Here is a 13,081-nt window from a genome sequence, read left to right as displayed (position 1 = left end):
TTATTCCAAATCGTCTAACTTTCATCGTTATAGTTGCTTCTTCTTACTTGATTTTTATTCATGTGGCGATCTTGTTTTTAACTTATTATATACATATATTAATTTTATGTATCTATAATAAGATACAATAATTGTCATTTATATTTGCTAAAAAAGCATGTTACATTTGTTTTAATATTATAACTAATCATTACTTCAATATCTTGCCTGACTCTGATCCAATATCTGTTTGATTTCTACAATACTCTAAAATTTTTTATTCAGCATATATTCAGAGTAGACATCATATGCATGTTGCAAGATAGTTTCTATGTTTAATAGGCATTAGGAGAATATTTCATTCCACATATGTTAAACATTGATGAGCGTGCCGTTCATATGTACTAATAGAGCATCATTTAGAACACTATTCACATCCATTTGTGTCACAGTTATCTTTTCATGGAATCGTCATTAGTAGAGACGACTTTACTTCTTACCTCCTCGATTAGAATTCGCGATATACGTATCATTGTCGAACTATACGCTTGAAAAATACGTTAAATGATGCATTGTCTCGTTTACAGGTACTGTCTATGAGCGAGGAGTTCAGGCGAGCTCTTTACGCAAACAGTGCCATTTCTCTGGACAATGACGTCATCGTGCCCGATCTCATCGGCACAACGGAAATACTCAGCGATGAACACAGGGAACAGCTCTGTCGTCATCTGCCCGCGAGAGCGGAGGGCTACCAATGGACTCTCGTCTTCAGCACTAGTCAGCATGGCTTCAGCCTCAATAGCATGTATCGAAAAATGGCTAAGGTCGAGAGTCCAATCCTGTTAGTCATTGAAGACACGGAGGGAAACGTAAGTTTCCTGTTCCTTAATTTAAATTGTAGAAATTATTGGTTTTAATTTGATTAGTTTTAATTTGATCTAAGAATGCAACTCTTGAAAATGAATACAATCGTAACTACAAACATTTTTCTTAATATTGTATTATGTATCAAATTATACACAAATAATAAATCTAAGCACCTATCTACACGTGACATATATCAGGAAAGCAGCTTTTTAATAAATATACAAGTATTAAAAATATATATTCATTTAATAGAAAAACGTGCATTGTTGAACTAATTTCTCAAATGTATATATTATCAGAAAGATAAATTAATTATAAGTGGAAAACAATTCAATCTAGTAAAATGTCGAGGTCAATTGACCTAATTAATTTGAAGTAGAAAGTTCTATGATTATTATAATTAGTCTGAACGAAAGATTAATATGGATTTTCATAAAGTTATATTCGCGTGTTGGCTTACTTCGTAAATGTCCTATATCCGTTCAAATTGGCTTATGCTCTCTTCCATTCGGATTGTTTATTCGAAGCGCGAAATATAAACGTAAAATAATCTTTCTCGGTTTTACTATGTGTATATTTCGCAGCCTTCATGAATCACTTCTTTCTGTCACAGGTGTTTGGTGCACTGACCTCATGCTCGCTACACGTGAGCGATCACTTTTACGGTACCGGCGAATCCCTGCTCTTCAGGTTTACGCCGAGGTTCCAATGTTTCAACTGGACCGGGGATAACCTGTATTTCATCAAGGGCAATAACGAAAGCTTAGCAATCGGTGCTGGAGAGTAAGTTATCTCATTTTTTCTCAAAAGCTGTTCCTTTGCTGTTGAACAAGACTTTACGAAATTGATCTTGTTTTCAGCGGCAAGTTTGGGCTCTGGTTAGACGGTGATCTGTATCAGGGCAGGACACAATCCTGCAGTACATACGGCAACGAGCCGTTGGCGCCACGCGAAGATTTCGTCGTTAAAACATTGGAATGTTGGGCGTTCATATAGGACACGGCCTCATATTCCCAGCCCGTTACTCCTTCGCCATCGCCACAGCCTAATTTAACCTGAACTTGTGAACCTTACGAAGATTTCGTCTCCAAGAGAGATTAGAGGAAAACTAACTATTCTAAGGACATTGTCGGAAGAGTTGAGTCGGATCAATGGTGTCACAACACCGATTAATTCTATCACCATTTGGGGAAATCTCGCCCAGTGATAAACATGATGGTTCTCCGAGGAGAAAAAAACGTTGTCAATGTCCGCACGAGAAGAGACAACGAGAGCATTGCCTGAAGATGGTGAAATCGACGAGAAGCAGCCTTGAAAGGGATGCGGACGGTAAAAAGAGACTGTCATGGCCCGAAGTTATGCGATCATAGCGCGTGCCTATTTACATATCGCGTAACTACTGAGTATCGTTAATTGCCCCTGACTCCCCAGTCTTTTTTAAGTTGGCGTATTTATTTTATTTTTTTATATTCTGTTGAATGAGATTGTCGCTCGTCAATTTGATTTGTGGTTATTGTAAGTTGACCGAGAGAGAGTCGAAGAATTATGATTACTTTGTATAATAATCGTTACTTCGAACTAGTCGTGAGTTTACACATTTAACGCCGATATAAAGATAATTATGATAATGATGATGATGATGTTGATGATGATGATGATGATGATGATGATGATGATGATGATGATGATGATGATGATGATGATGATAACGATAATAATGATGATAATGTAAATGCAGATGTATAATGATGATGGTGATAAAAGAATGAAAGTGTGAATGATTGGAAACGATATGGATGGTAAATACGAGGCGAGATATATAACGTTTGAAAGAAAATACAATTTACAAATTCAATATGATGAAGATGCTAAAACTAACAGTTTGTTGATGTGTAGATAATGTAGATAGTAAATGTAAATATATATATATATATATACACATACATACATATTATATATATACTATGATCGTGTTGCAATGATTGATTTTGACGGTATAGGTAGAGAGAACGCTTTACGGAACGCTGTGTAGCTCGTCATGTGCATAATGCAGACGTTTATTGAACCAAGAAACGTACATGCATATATATGTTATTATATGGATACACATGAAGATTAATACACAGATTACGGGAAGTATGCTCTCTCTGAACCGAATATAAATGATGATCCATGATCTGAGAAAAAAATGTAGTTTTAGAGAAAGAGATACCTCGAACTGATCTTATGATTAGGAGAGGAACGAGAAGTCGAATGAGAAGTCAATGATGTGCGGATTGACTTGAGTCAAGCGTATTTGCGATCTTGTCGTCAGTAAATTAGTAAATGTGCTTTCGAGTCACGAGTGACCACAACGAACACACATGCCTGTGCCTGCTTCGCTCTCTTTGTCTCCCTCCGCCAGTGTACTCGCGATCTGAAGCGAGTATCTCGAGCGTGAAAATCCATCTTACTACCAGCGTACGAATTCCCTGATGCAAACGATCAATCATTCTAGATAACACATCAGATGAAGAATCATCGCGTTCTACTCGCGTTACGATGCTCTTTTAGACCTAGTCCAACTTTGTACGACTGTATACACACAATCACATATTGTCCGAGCTTATAATCTCTATTGCACGAGCGTCGCCGGATTGAAAACAAATGTGTGTATCGCCCATTTCTATCCAGCACGTTTCGTCGATTTGCAAAGAGAAAGTGAGAATAAAATCTTGTACACGCGCAAAGTGAGTGATTCTCAAGCGTGAAAAAAGAAAAGAGAAAATGCGCAAAAATGTTTTATCAGTTTCGATATTGTGCGAGACCGAATGGAATTTTTCTAATATATTAAGTTCAAACATCGTGCTAAGTTGCAACCATTTGAGAAGGCCCACTTCGGCGCGTGCCAGTGACCCACGAACGTAACAACTTTGAACGAATCACATATTTTATACCACATAGACCTAATGACGACACCGCCATATATTTCTCTCCTTTTCCCCGTAATTACTCTAGACACAATTTCTACTCCACGACCACGCGTTGTATTGTTTCTATATATGATTACAGATCCTCGTAATCTTAATAAAGGCGTTCCTCTGCCAGTTGATTACTGATCAGCAGGGCCGCATACGATGACCAAGAGTGCATATTATACTAACGACAACATAACACACGCGAGCACAATAAAACACACGCAGAAAACTTTTGATCTACCTTTACCTATTTACCTCTTTCTCACGTGACACACGATCCTTCTCTGCCGATGTAACATCATCGGAGAACGACTGAACGTTCGAAAGACTGAACGGTCGATCCAAGATATCCTGGGAAAATGAGACTCAAGTGTTCGCGCACTGGTTACAAGACGCACTAAAAAAAGGAAAGAAAAAGAGTAAGAAGCGCGTGATCAAAACTGTCGACTAGGCAGAGTATAGTGTGACACTTAATGAGAATTTGAAACTGACACAGTTCCAATGAGTTTAATTTTCCACGTGATGCGAAACGGACGTGATGTAGACGTTGCAAGATAGACTTTGCTAAACCTCATAAACTTATCACGAGTGAACATAGAGTCCGTTTTCGGATGCATGTAGTATGAAATCTTAGCAAGATCCTAGTTTGTCGGGATTGTTTCTCGATCCCACGATGTCGACGAAGCACAAAGTATCAAGTCAACATGCAGCACTACCGGCTTTATTAGGGTAGTCTCGAATTTGTACATTCAATGCGACACATAGTAACACGTTGCGTACGATTAGCGTTGCTTAGAGCGTAAATTAGATTAGGCGTAATCATGTGATATTAAGTAAAAAAAAAAGGAAAAAAATAATTGCGCTCCTAGATGATTTATCGAATCGCTTCAACAGTACCACATGATTGCACATGCAACGTCGTCATATACACTACATACACATACATACAAACCACATTTCGAGATAGAGGTCTTTCCGTTTCCTTGATCCGCGAAGCGTGCGTGCGATAGCGGGAACATTGCTCGAGGAACAAACGGATTCGAAATCCACGATCAGAAATAATAGCATCATGTACGAGAAAGAGCGAAGTACGTGCATCCGACAGCAGGTGACGATAATGATAAGTCAAATGAAGGGAAAAGAAGTATTCATGACTCTCGCCTTAATGTGAACAAAAATCAAGATGTCAATGTGCACTGTAACGAAAATAAAACACTTAAGTATGTCTGGGAAACGAGCTTTATGTTGGTTCTTTATTTTTCTTCGTTTCGTCGTTTGCACTTCTTGTGTGTCTTTTGTTGTCGTTTAATTGTCATTCATATAAGAACATTATAACAATACAATTAAACGAAGAGGGTCATATTCGGTCAAGACAGATTTAGGCGCCTAATGATTAACCAAATTGAACTGAAAATGGTAAAATTCACACAAAAATATCATTTATAGGCACCAAGACCTGCCTTGACCGAATATAGTCTTTGCTTAATTGCGTTGAACATTTCTCAGTCAATTTTACTATTATTCATTATAACAATGTATGTGCGATCTTCCGGTTAGCCAACACCTCGAAGATGAGTTCGATAAATTTATATTATGTTTTAGCACCGTATCGTGAACTTTGCAAACCTGAGGTGATAAAGATATCTATAAGATTATTAGTTTACACGCCTAGGGAGGTATTACGGATAATGTTTGCTAATTAATAGTTACATCTCTATGCGTGATAGTATGCCAGTCTTCTTGCGCTTCACACACACGCACGCACGCACGCACGCACGCACGCACGCACGCACACACACACACACACACACACCAGTATCGTACATCGCCGTATGTTAATGCGAATGGCGCTCCTCGCTATCATCTGAGTGAGATTTGCTTTTCTTCTTCCACAAAGCGTCTTCTGTATCGAATATAGGAGTACACGGCAGATACAGATTATCTAGAATATTTCAAAGAAACACGCGGTACTGCCTCTGTAGAAGTAAACTAAAATGTATCCAGTGGCGGATTACTCATTAGACGTAATAAATGTTTCACAGTTTTACATAAATAATTGAAATTAATTATACAATTGATAGACTAATATTCGTGATATATATTTAAATATTAGATATTTAAATTGTTCCTGTAGTAAATAACATACATTTTTAAATAACACGTTGATTTTATACATATAACATGTTGGATAATTTTTGAATTCATTTGTTTAGAACAACGTTTTGAGAGCCTCGAAATGTTCCAATCCGCCACTGAACGTAAGAAATGGGACTAGAAAAAAAATATCCCAACTGTAACGAACGATTTCCTGTTGTATATATGTATGGACATTTCGTCCGGCGCACGTTTATAGGACTCCTGTGAAACTATTTCAAGAAATCGTTAAATTAACTATCATGATTATGCAATTTTCGGCACATTGTATTTTTCGATAACAGAAGATACAGCTCTTACATTAACAGCGTGACGAACTTAAGAGCCTGAAAGAAATGTCACCATCCAGTTTACGGATGTGTTTACAATGAACTGTTTACAATAAGCGTTATAAATATCTTGAAGTTGGAACACACACAACTAATATTGTTTTATTACTCGGAAGTAAAACGAAAAATTACTACACGTTCTAATACAGAACACTTGTGCTTCTCTATGTCCAAATCGCAGAACGTCAACGGTTGTGTTAATCTGAAGATTAAGGATATGCAGGGACACGCAGGGTGTTCCATTTCACTCCTGTCAATTCTTAACAATCAATTCTTATGAATGAAAAATCGATTTTTTTCTTGAAAATGATTACTGGATTATCGTGCAAATATACATTAAAAAATTCTTTGGATCGCATAACATGTATAAACAGATGACAAAAATCTTATTTTTCAGTCTGGATATATATTTTAATTTATAAGATATCAATCATATAATTTTTCCCCTTATGGCGGAAACGTGAAAAGTAAAAATTTTTATGTGTATATAATACATATTTATGTATTTATACATAAAAACTTTTACTTTTTACGTTTCCGTATATATATATATATATACGGAAACATATATACAAAAGTTTTTATGTGTATATATATATATATACACATATATATATATACACATAAAAACTTTTATTTTTCACGTTTTTACCCCAAGGGAAAAATTATATAATGCTACTCTGGGTATTTGGGGTGCATTCCGTTATTCACTACGAGTACTGAAAATTTATAGTTTACATTATGTATACTATAGATTTTCAGTACTTCCAGTGAATATAACGAAATACAGTCTTGATATCATAAAAAATGTAATCAATAAATCAAATTCATGATATTTTTATTATAAAAATATTATTGAATCTTTTTTACTTATACTTTCTTTTAAAAAATGAGATATTTTCATTGTATAGATGTTAGTTAAAAAGAGACAAAGGATTGTGTGAATATTAATAAGTTGGAATTGCAGGAATGATGGAACACTCTACATATATTATGCTCTAAATCTATAATTGAGTACATGTAGTCTGTGTATATAAAAATCCATAAATGAGAGTAGCGAGAGTTCACGCTGAAAATCGTACGCTCGGTACCGTTATAATATGTACCTGCGCATACACACGTAGTCGATATTAGCGATCGTTAGCGAACTGAATGTAAAAAAAAGAGAGAGATTCGAAAAGAAGAGAGACAAAAACTCAAGCAAGCAGCACAACAAGGAGACACATACTTTCGGTATACACAATTGTCAATTAGATTCAGACTGACTGCAGGGATTTGAACACGCATAAACAGTTCGATGTTCTTCGATGTTTAGCTAGATAAAGTTGTCGTCGTCGTCGTCGTCGTCCTCGTTAATGAGCACGTTATTGAGAACACGAATCGACGCATTTAACTCGGGCCAGTGGCGATAAATGTGAAGCGATTAGCGGCTAACGGGACCCATTTGACATAATGAAAAAAAATATTCTAATATATATACAGATATATATATTATCAGAAAGAGAGAGAGGGGGAGGGTAGGATATCAGAGTTCGTTTGAGGTAAGAGATGTTGATCTTAACTAAGGGAGTCATCGCACAAGCCACTTTGGTCTCGCTACGGAACCACACAATTAACACTGTGTATGCTACGTTATTGATGTGCAATCTATTCTACATTTACGCAGCTACCTGTAAACGGAAGAGATGTCCGTGTTCCTTGCCGTGAAATTCTGAATGTTTTCGACTGATGCTTTTGGGAAAAAAAATTTTTAATTGTGTTTGCTTTGCGCTGTCGTGTAAGCAGCTATCGCCAAAAATTAATTAAAGTTAACTGAGATCTAATTGATCCGCTGTCTCTTTCGCTCTTTCTCTCTTTTTCTCTGTCTTCGGAAAGAGGCAGAGCATTGGTTTGAATATCAGTTAACTTTGACTAATGTTTAGGGAAATGATCCCCTGTTGCATAAATGTTTGATCGGCTGTTAATGTAGACAGGTATCCGTAGAACTGTTCTTACATGATCAAGAAGTCATTTGGTTCAGTACGAAAATCTGGATAATTGATGTGTCGTTTGTAGCGATTTCTGTGTTGAAGAAAAAATCAATTCTAGTAATAGCTAGCTAGCGCAACGAAATTCTGTTGTAACCAGAGATATAGGCAGAGCAGAGATTTTATTGAACTCAATGGCAAGATGTTCCAATATGCGAGCATTTCGATGTAAGGAAATTTGCAGTACAACAATATTAACTCAGAGATTCGACGCGGGGCGTTGTAACGAGATCTCACTGTATGTTATGAAAGAGCGACATGCTCTCGGCGATTAGCAGCTATACTAAAAATAAATCCAGTTTGCGAAACAAAGGAAATCGGACGATATTGTAAATTTATGCGATATATCCGCTGGAAAACTATTGCGCCAATTGTACATATGTATTTCAATCTGATAGCATGTCTCCTACAGACAACAATAGTAATCCAAATAATTTGCGTCGAGTTGTAAAAAGAAAGAGTCCAGGCATTCCTTTCATCTGTCAATTGTTCCAGCAGAACGTATCAAACAATACACGTTCAAGACACTATCCATTACAAATGCTGGCGAAACTAAGAAAGCGGATGTATCTGGCAAAGGCAGTCTAGACTTCTTTGGTATGTTTTATTTAAATGAATTAAGCGCAGAAATAATAGCGATCTTTTTCTTTGTATCCCTATGGCGCCGAGAAAGTTCGCATAGAACCAGATTCAGGATAGATATTTATGATATAAAAAGAGACAAAAAAAAAGAAAAATGAAAAATATTCAACAAGTCTAATTATGTCAACCCTTTTATTTCCCATTTCCAACATCTCACAAAAAAAGTCGTCCTTGCTGATCTTTAAGATTGTAGAAATACTTGCTCTCTTACAGATAATTAATTATATTCTTAATGCTAATTGAATATATTTTAATGTGGTAAAATTTTACATAATTAAAAGTATCTCAATACATATAAAAACAGATGCTAAATGATACATATCAAATAAATTTTCAGTATTAACAAATGGTAAATATTATTTCACATTTATATACATCTTATTATTATTTATACAATATTAATTTCATAAATTATTAAACAATCTTATGTAAGTAAACAGATAAAAAGTTAATATCTTATCATTAATAGATATTATGCATTTTTATTTATTTTATTTGTAAATATCTTATGTAATTTAGATGTTATAACAATTCATATAATAGGATTAATATAATATATTTAATATCCACTATACGAAAGAAACAATAATAATAGCAATAAAAAGTATAAGTATCACTATCCAATAACCACACGTACGATCTTTGGAATTAATATTACGGACCTGTTGGGTCTTGTTAATCAAAGATTCATCAGTCCTATCCATATGATCAGCCAGATCATCAATTATTTCTACATTACAATATGATACAATTTTAAAAAGTTATTTTTATATTACATGATCTAAATATAATCTTTTTTTATACTACTCACCATTTTGGTGATCCACTTCGTTACTAATTGTTTGTCCAATTTCTTTTTGGCGAGCTATCACTTTACATAACTCCTCTAAGCCTTTATCTTGTTCTACAAGAAATTAGAATAATGCACAGTGTATTTATTAATATTTCTACAAGAAATTAGAATTATATACAATGTATTTATTAATTTCTTCTCTACGAATTATTATGTACCTATCAATACTCGTTCTTGGTGACTCATAAGATCATTAACAGATACTTGAACATTTAATGGCTTGTCATCATCATCGTCAGCAGCCCAAGAAGTTGTGCCTCCATCAGCGAAAGCTGATGAGCCTGCCCTTAATAAGCTAGTGCGCGACGACATATAATCATTTGTACGTGGCTCATATAATTTTTGTAATTGAATGTCTTTGCTTTGCAACTGTTCCACTTGCCTCGTCCGACGTTCAGCTTCCTCAAACGTTCTGTCACACAGATAGTATATTAAACAATTCATCATTTTAGAATTATTATTTTGAAGTCTAAACTAATGCTATAAAATATATAAACAGAAGAATACATTGTTTTTAATTTAGAAACTTCTTCCACTTTGCTTTTCAATTGCTGAACTTCCCGTGTGTATTGCTTCATACGCAATCTTATATTGGCTGACAAGCTGGCGTAAATTTTTGACGTCTTTGGTTCTCCATCACGCATAGTGAGCTGTTCCATAATTTCACGGAACAGTTTCTCACATGCGTCATATTCCGTAAGCCTAAGTGTATATAGTCAAGTCTTAATTAATCTTTTTGTAAATATATTATATAATTAAATTGCAGTAATTAATAACTATTAATGCAAATAAAAGCAGTAATTTTATTGCTTGAAATCTCATACATATAATAGATTATTGGATATGTAAATAAATGTTATAAAATATAATTTACAAATTTACCAAGGATCAATTCCTTCGATGTTGACAAGTGCCATTTTTGTGTTTGTTAATACAAATATATCTGTATTATTATTCCAAAGAATATAATCGTATCACAAATGTGTACTTCAACATCATTCGTTATGGAAATCATTAATTCCTTGGTAATTGAAACATTTCTGGTCACATCCTTTTTAGATAATCACAATCAATTGAAATAGTGATGGCAGTTTTTACATCATATGAGGATAACACAATACAGTTTTATAAATAAAATAAAACAAAGCAATGCAGACTTGTGTAATTGCTTTGATGTACAGATAACCTGAAAATTATGAATCAAATAGCTTTTATTCGACTAACCGATTCGACGTCATGTTGAGGTGGATAAATATCGATATTACTATCGATTGTTGTCGATAGTTTGACTTGGGCCAGCTATCGATGTTTCTTCTGCCTATCGATGGTTTACGATTTTTTTTAAATCAATCAAAAGATTCTCATTCAAAGTTTGAGCTTCAAGTTTTAGTGAAAATTGTCTAAAATATCATTTGAAAATATTATATATAGTCACTTCATTGGCTGGATACTGAGAGTATATGAAACTAGATGAATTAAATGCAAAAATATTTCTATTTTTATTTTGTATTGATTGCGGTCAATTAAGTTTCAATATCTATTTTTATACGTTCAAAACTGACACGTATAGAGAACAAAGTAATGTTCAATTTTTTTTATTTAGAAATGTGATAAATCGATTTATCTGTACAGCAGACGTTATTAATATTTTCAATTTCAAATTGGAGGTATTTATTCATAAAGTTTATATCGTTTTAAAATTTGTATATTACGATTATTAATAAAAACATGGAATTTAATAAAATTTTATTTTACAGCGTGTTATTTCATGTCTTTAATTGATTTTTTAAAACATTTTTAATCGACAAACATTTTTGCCTCGGACTCATGTAATCGCAGAATTTCTGTTTCTTTAATTGTTGGCGAATGTAGTATCTGCACTCTTCTGGGTGTTCTATTCCCCAAATGATGATATGGGACGGTCACTCTCTTATTGTTTATAAAACAGTAATTCAGTTGTTGCATAAATCGTTCAATAAGCGTGCAGTTTCTTTTACAGTACCGATTTTTTAGATGTGTGTCCCATGATTCTATAGCTTTTGACTCATGAATCTGAATGTCTGATATCTGCAAAGAGCGCACTGTGAATGCAAGAACCAAAAGAAACTAAAAAATTAACAAGTAATAAAAAATTAAGCCTTAGTATACACAATTTGGGTCATTCATGTGCTCTCCACGTTTCTTTTTTATTTTTTGAAATATTAGATTTAGAAATACTGAACTTGACTAAATAATAACAATCTCTTTTTTTTTAAATATACACAACTTGTAAATATTTTCTAAAGATGTTAAAATATATATGTTAAAAATTACTTAATAATCTTTATATGTACTTACAAAGGTAATGAAAATTAACTTGGAACACAAACAACCCATCGTGTGTAGTGCAAGATCAGGAAATTGTGTGCATTAAGGGTTAAACATTAATTAGCCAATAAGTCGGAAAAAATAAAAAAAAGAAAATAATAACAGAATATATCCATTTACTTGAGTTCACATTTTCATTCCTGGATAACTGTACATTGGATCTCTCGCTAGTTGCACGTTGAGTTTTATCTCTAGCTGTAGTTTCGCTCTTTAATCTCTTTTTAATTGCTTCTTGTGGATCCCTAACCATTCGATTTGCGATACTGCTCCTTATCGGCATCGTCGAATTTGCTACAGATGTTGAGACCGAAGAATTTCTCACGTGTGAGCTGGTGACATTGTTGCTGCTTCTCAATAGATTTTTGAAAACATTTGTTTCCCTTGTTCTGCTCTGAGATCCTTCTGTATTTTTCAGATTTATCGTCGAATGTCGATTGCTGCTCGACGATTTGCTGTTGAGGTTCAATCGCGCGGCTGACTTTTGCACGCGTTCATTTTTCGGAGTCGATGTAAAGTTCGAAATTACGGGGAACGTGAAGAGGGATGGGAAACGATTCGACGCGGATGAATCGCGAGATACATTTTGCAAGTGTCTGGACGAATTACTCGTAACACGTGGTACTAAATGCCGAAGTTCTGTCTGCAGCTTCTCGATCTCGTCGAGGCGCACCAGGATATCATCGTCGGCCATCTCAGGATTTTTATAACGCGATTACATCATAAATTTATTATTTTCTTCCTTTGTTACATTTTAATTTTTCTGAAAATTAGTTACCTCAAAATTGAGTGAACGCGCAATCTTCAACGTGAAGATCGTTCATATTTTGACATTTAACGTCGATGCGACGTTATTATACAAACAGTGCATCGTTGACTGGTGTTAATTAAAAAAATAATTATCCTTCC

General features: G+C 34.5%; 3 protein-coding genes across 17 annotated transcripts in view; 1 reads left to right on the top strand and 2 right to left on the bottom strand.

The window, feature by feature from the left end:
* The window catches only part of mtd (TLD domain-containing protein mustard), a 128,658-nt gene extending 124,010 nt beyond the window's left edge, over positions 1-4,648 (top strand). For 14 of the 15 annotated variants that reach the window (XM_018516830.1, XM_018516827.1, XM_018516829.1 and 11 more), the window contains 3 exons: positions 567-848; positions 1,460-1,629; positions 1,707-1,842. In XM_018516830.1, coding sequence (XP_018372332.1) covers positions 567-848; positions 1,460-1,629; positions 1,707-1,842 — 588 coding nt within the window. Of the gene's footprint in view, positions 1-566; positions 849-1,459; positions 1,630-1,706 lie in introns of all 15 variants that reach the window. The other variant, XM_018516822.1, reaches the window with a different exon arrangement.
* Positions 4,649-9,524: 4,876 nt separating this feature from the next.
* Syx8 (syntaxin 8) lies at positions 9,525-11,014 on the bottom strand. The gene is made up of 5 exons (XM_018516820.1): positions 10,691-11,014; positions 10,316-10,510; positions 9,967-10,220; positions 9,767-9,859; positions 9,525-9,685 (listed from the first exon to the last, which is right to left on the bottom strand). Exons 1-5 carry the CDS (start codon positions 10,723-10,725, stop codon positions 9,525-9,527), a joined length of 738 nt encoding a protein of 245 aa, XP_018372322.1. The 5' UTR covers positions 10,726-11,014.
* A 554-nt stretch (positions 11,015-11,568) lies between these two features.
* LOC108767115 (uncharacterized) lies at positions 11,569-13,005 on the bottom strand. The gene is made up of 2 exons (XM_018516819.1): positions 12,296-13,005; positions 11,569-11,875 (listed from the first exon to the last, which is right to left on the bottom strand). The coding sequence occupies exons 1-2, from the start codon at positions 12,864-12,866 to the stop codon at positions 11,853-11,855; spliced, it is 594 nt and encodes a 197-aa protein (XP_018372321.1). The 5' UTR covers positions 12,867-13,005; the 3' UTR covers positions 11,569-11,852.
* Between the last annotated feature and the right edge of the window lie 76 nt (positions 13,006-13,081).

Source organism: Trachymyrmex cornetzi, unplaced genomic scaffold (genome assembly GCF_001594075.2).
Source record: "Trachymyrmex cornetzi isolate Tcor2-1 unplaced genomic scaffold, Tcor1.1 scaffold65, whole genome shotgun sequence".
Lineage (NCBI taxonomy): Eukaryota > Metazoa > Arthropoda > Insecta > Hymenoptera > Formicidae > Trachymyrmex > Trachymyrmex cornetzi.
The sequence above is the reverse complement of the archived record's forward strand: the minus strand, read 5'-3'. Positions and strand labels throughout refer to the sequence as shown.

Coding starts and splice junctions, on each gene's coding strand:
- Syx8 (XM_018516820.1), bottom strand. CDS start 10,725: ATGGCACTTGTCAACATCGAAGGAATTGATCCTTG. Junction 10,221..10,315: donor GTTTCTAAATTAAAAACAAT/GTATTCTTCTGT, acceptor TCTGTGTGACAG/AACGTTTGAGGAAGCTGAAC. Junction 9,686..9,766: donor CGAAGTGGATCACCAAAATG/GTGAGTAGTATA, acceptor ATTGTAATGTAG/AAATAATTGATGATCTGGCT.
- LOC108767115 (XM_018516819.1), bottom strand. CDS start 12,866: ATGGCCGACGATGATATCCTGGTGCGCCTCGACGAGATCGAGAAGCTG. Junction 11,876..12,295: donor GAATGAAAATGTGAACTCAA/GTAAATGGATAT, acceptor CGCTCTTTGCAG/ATATCAGACATTCAGATTCA.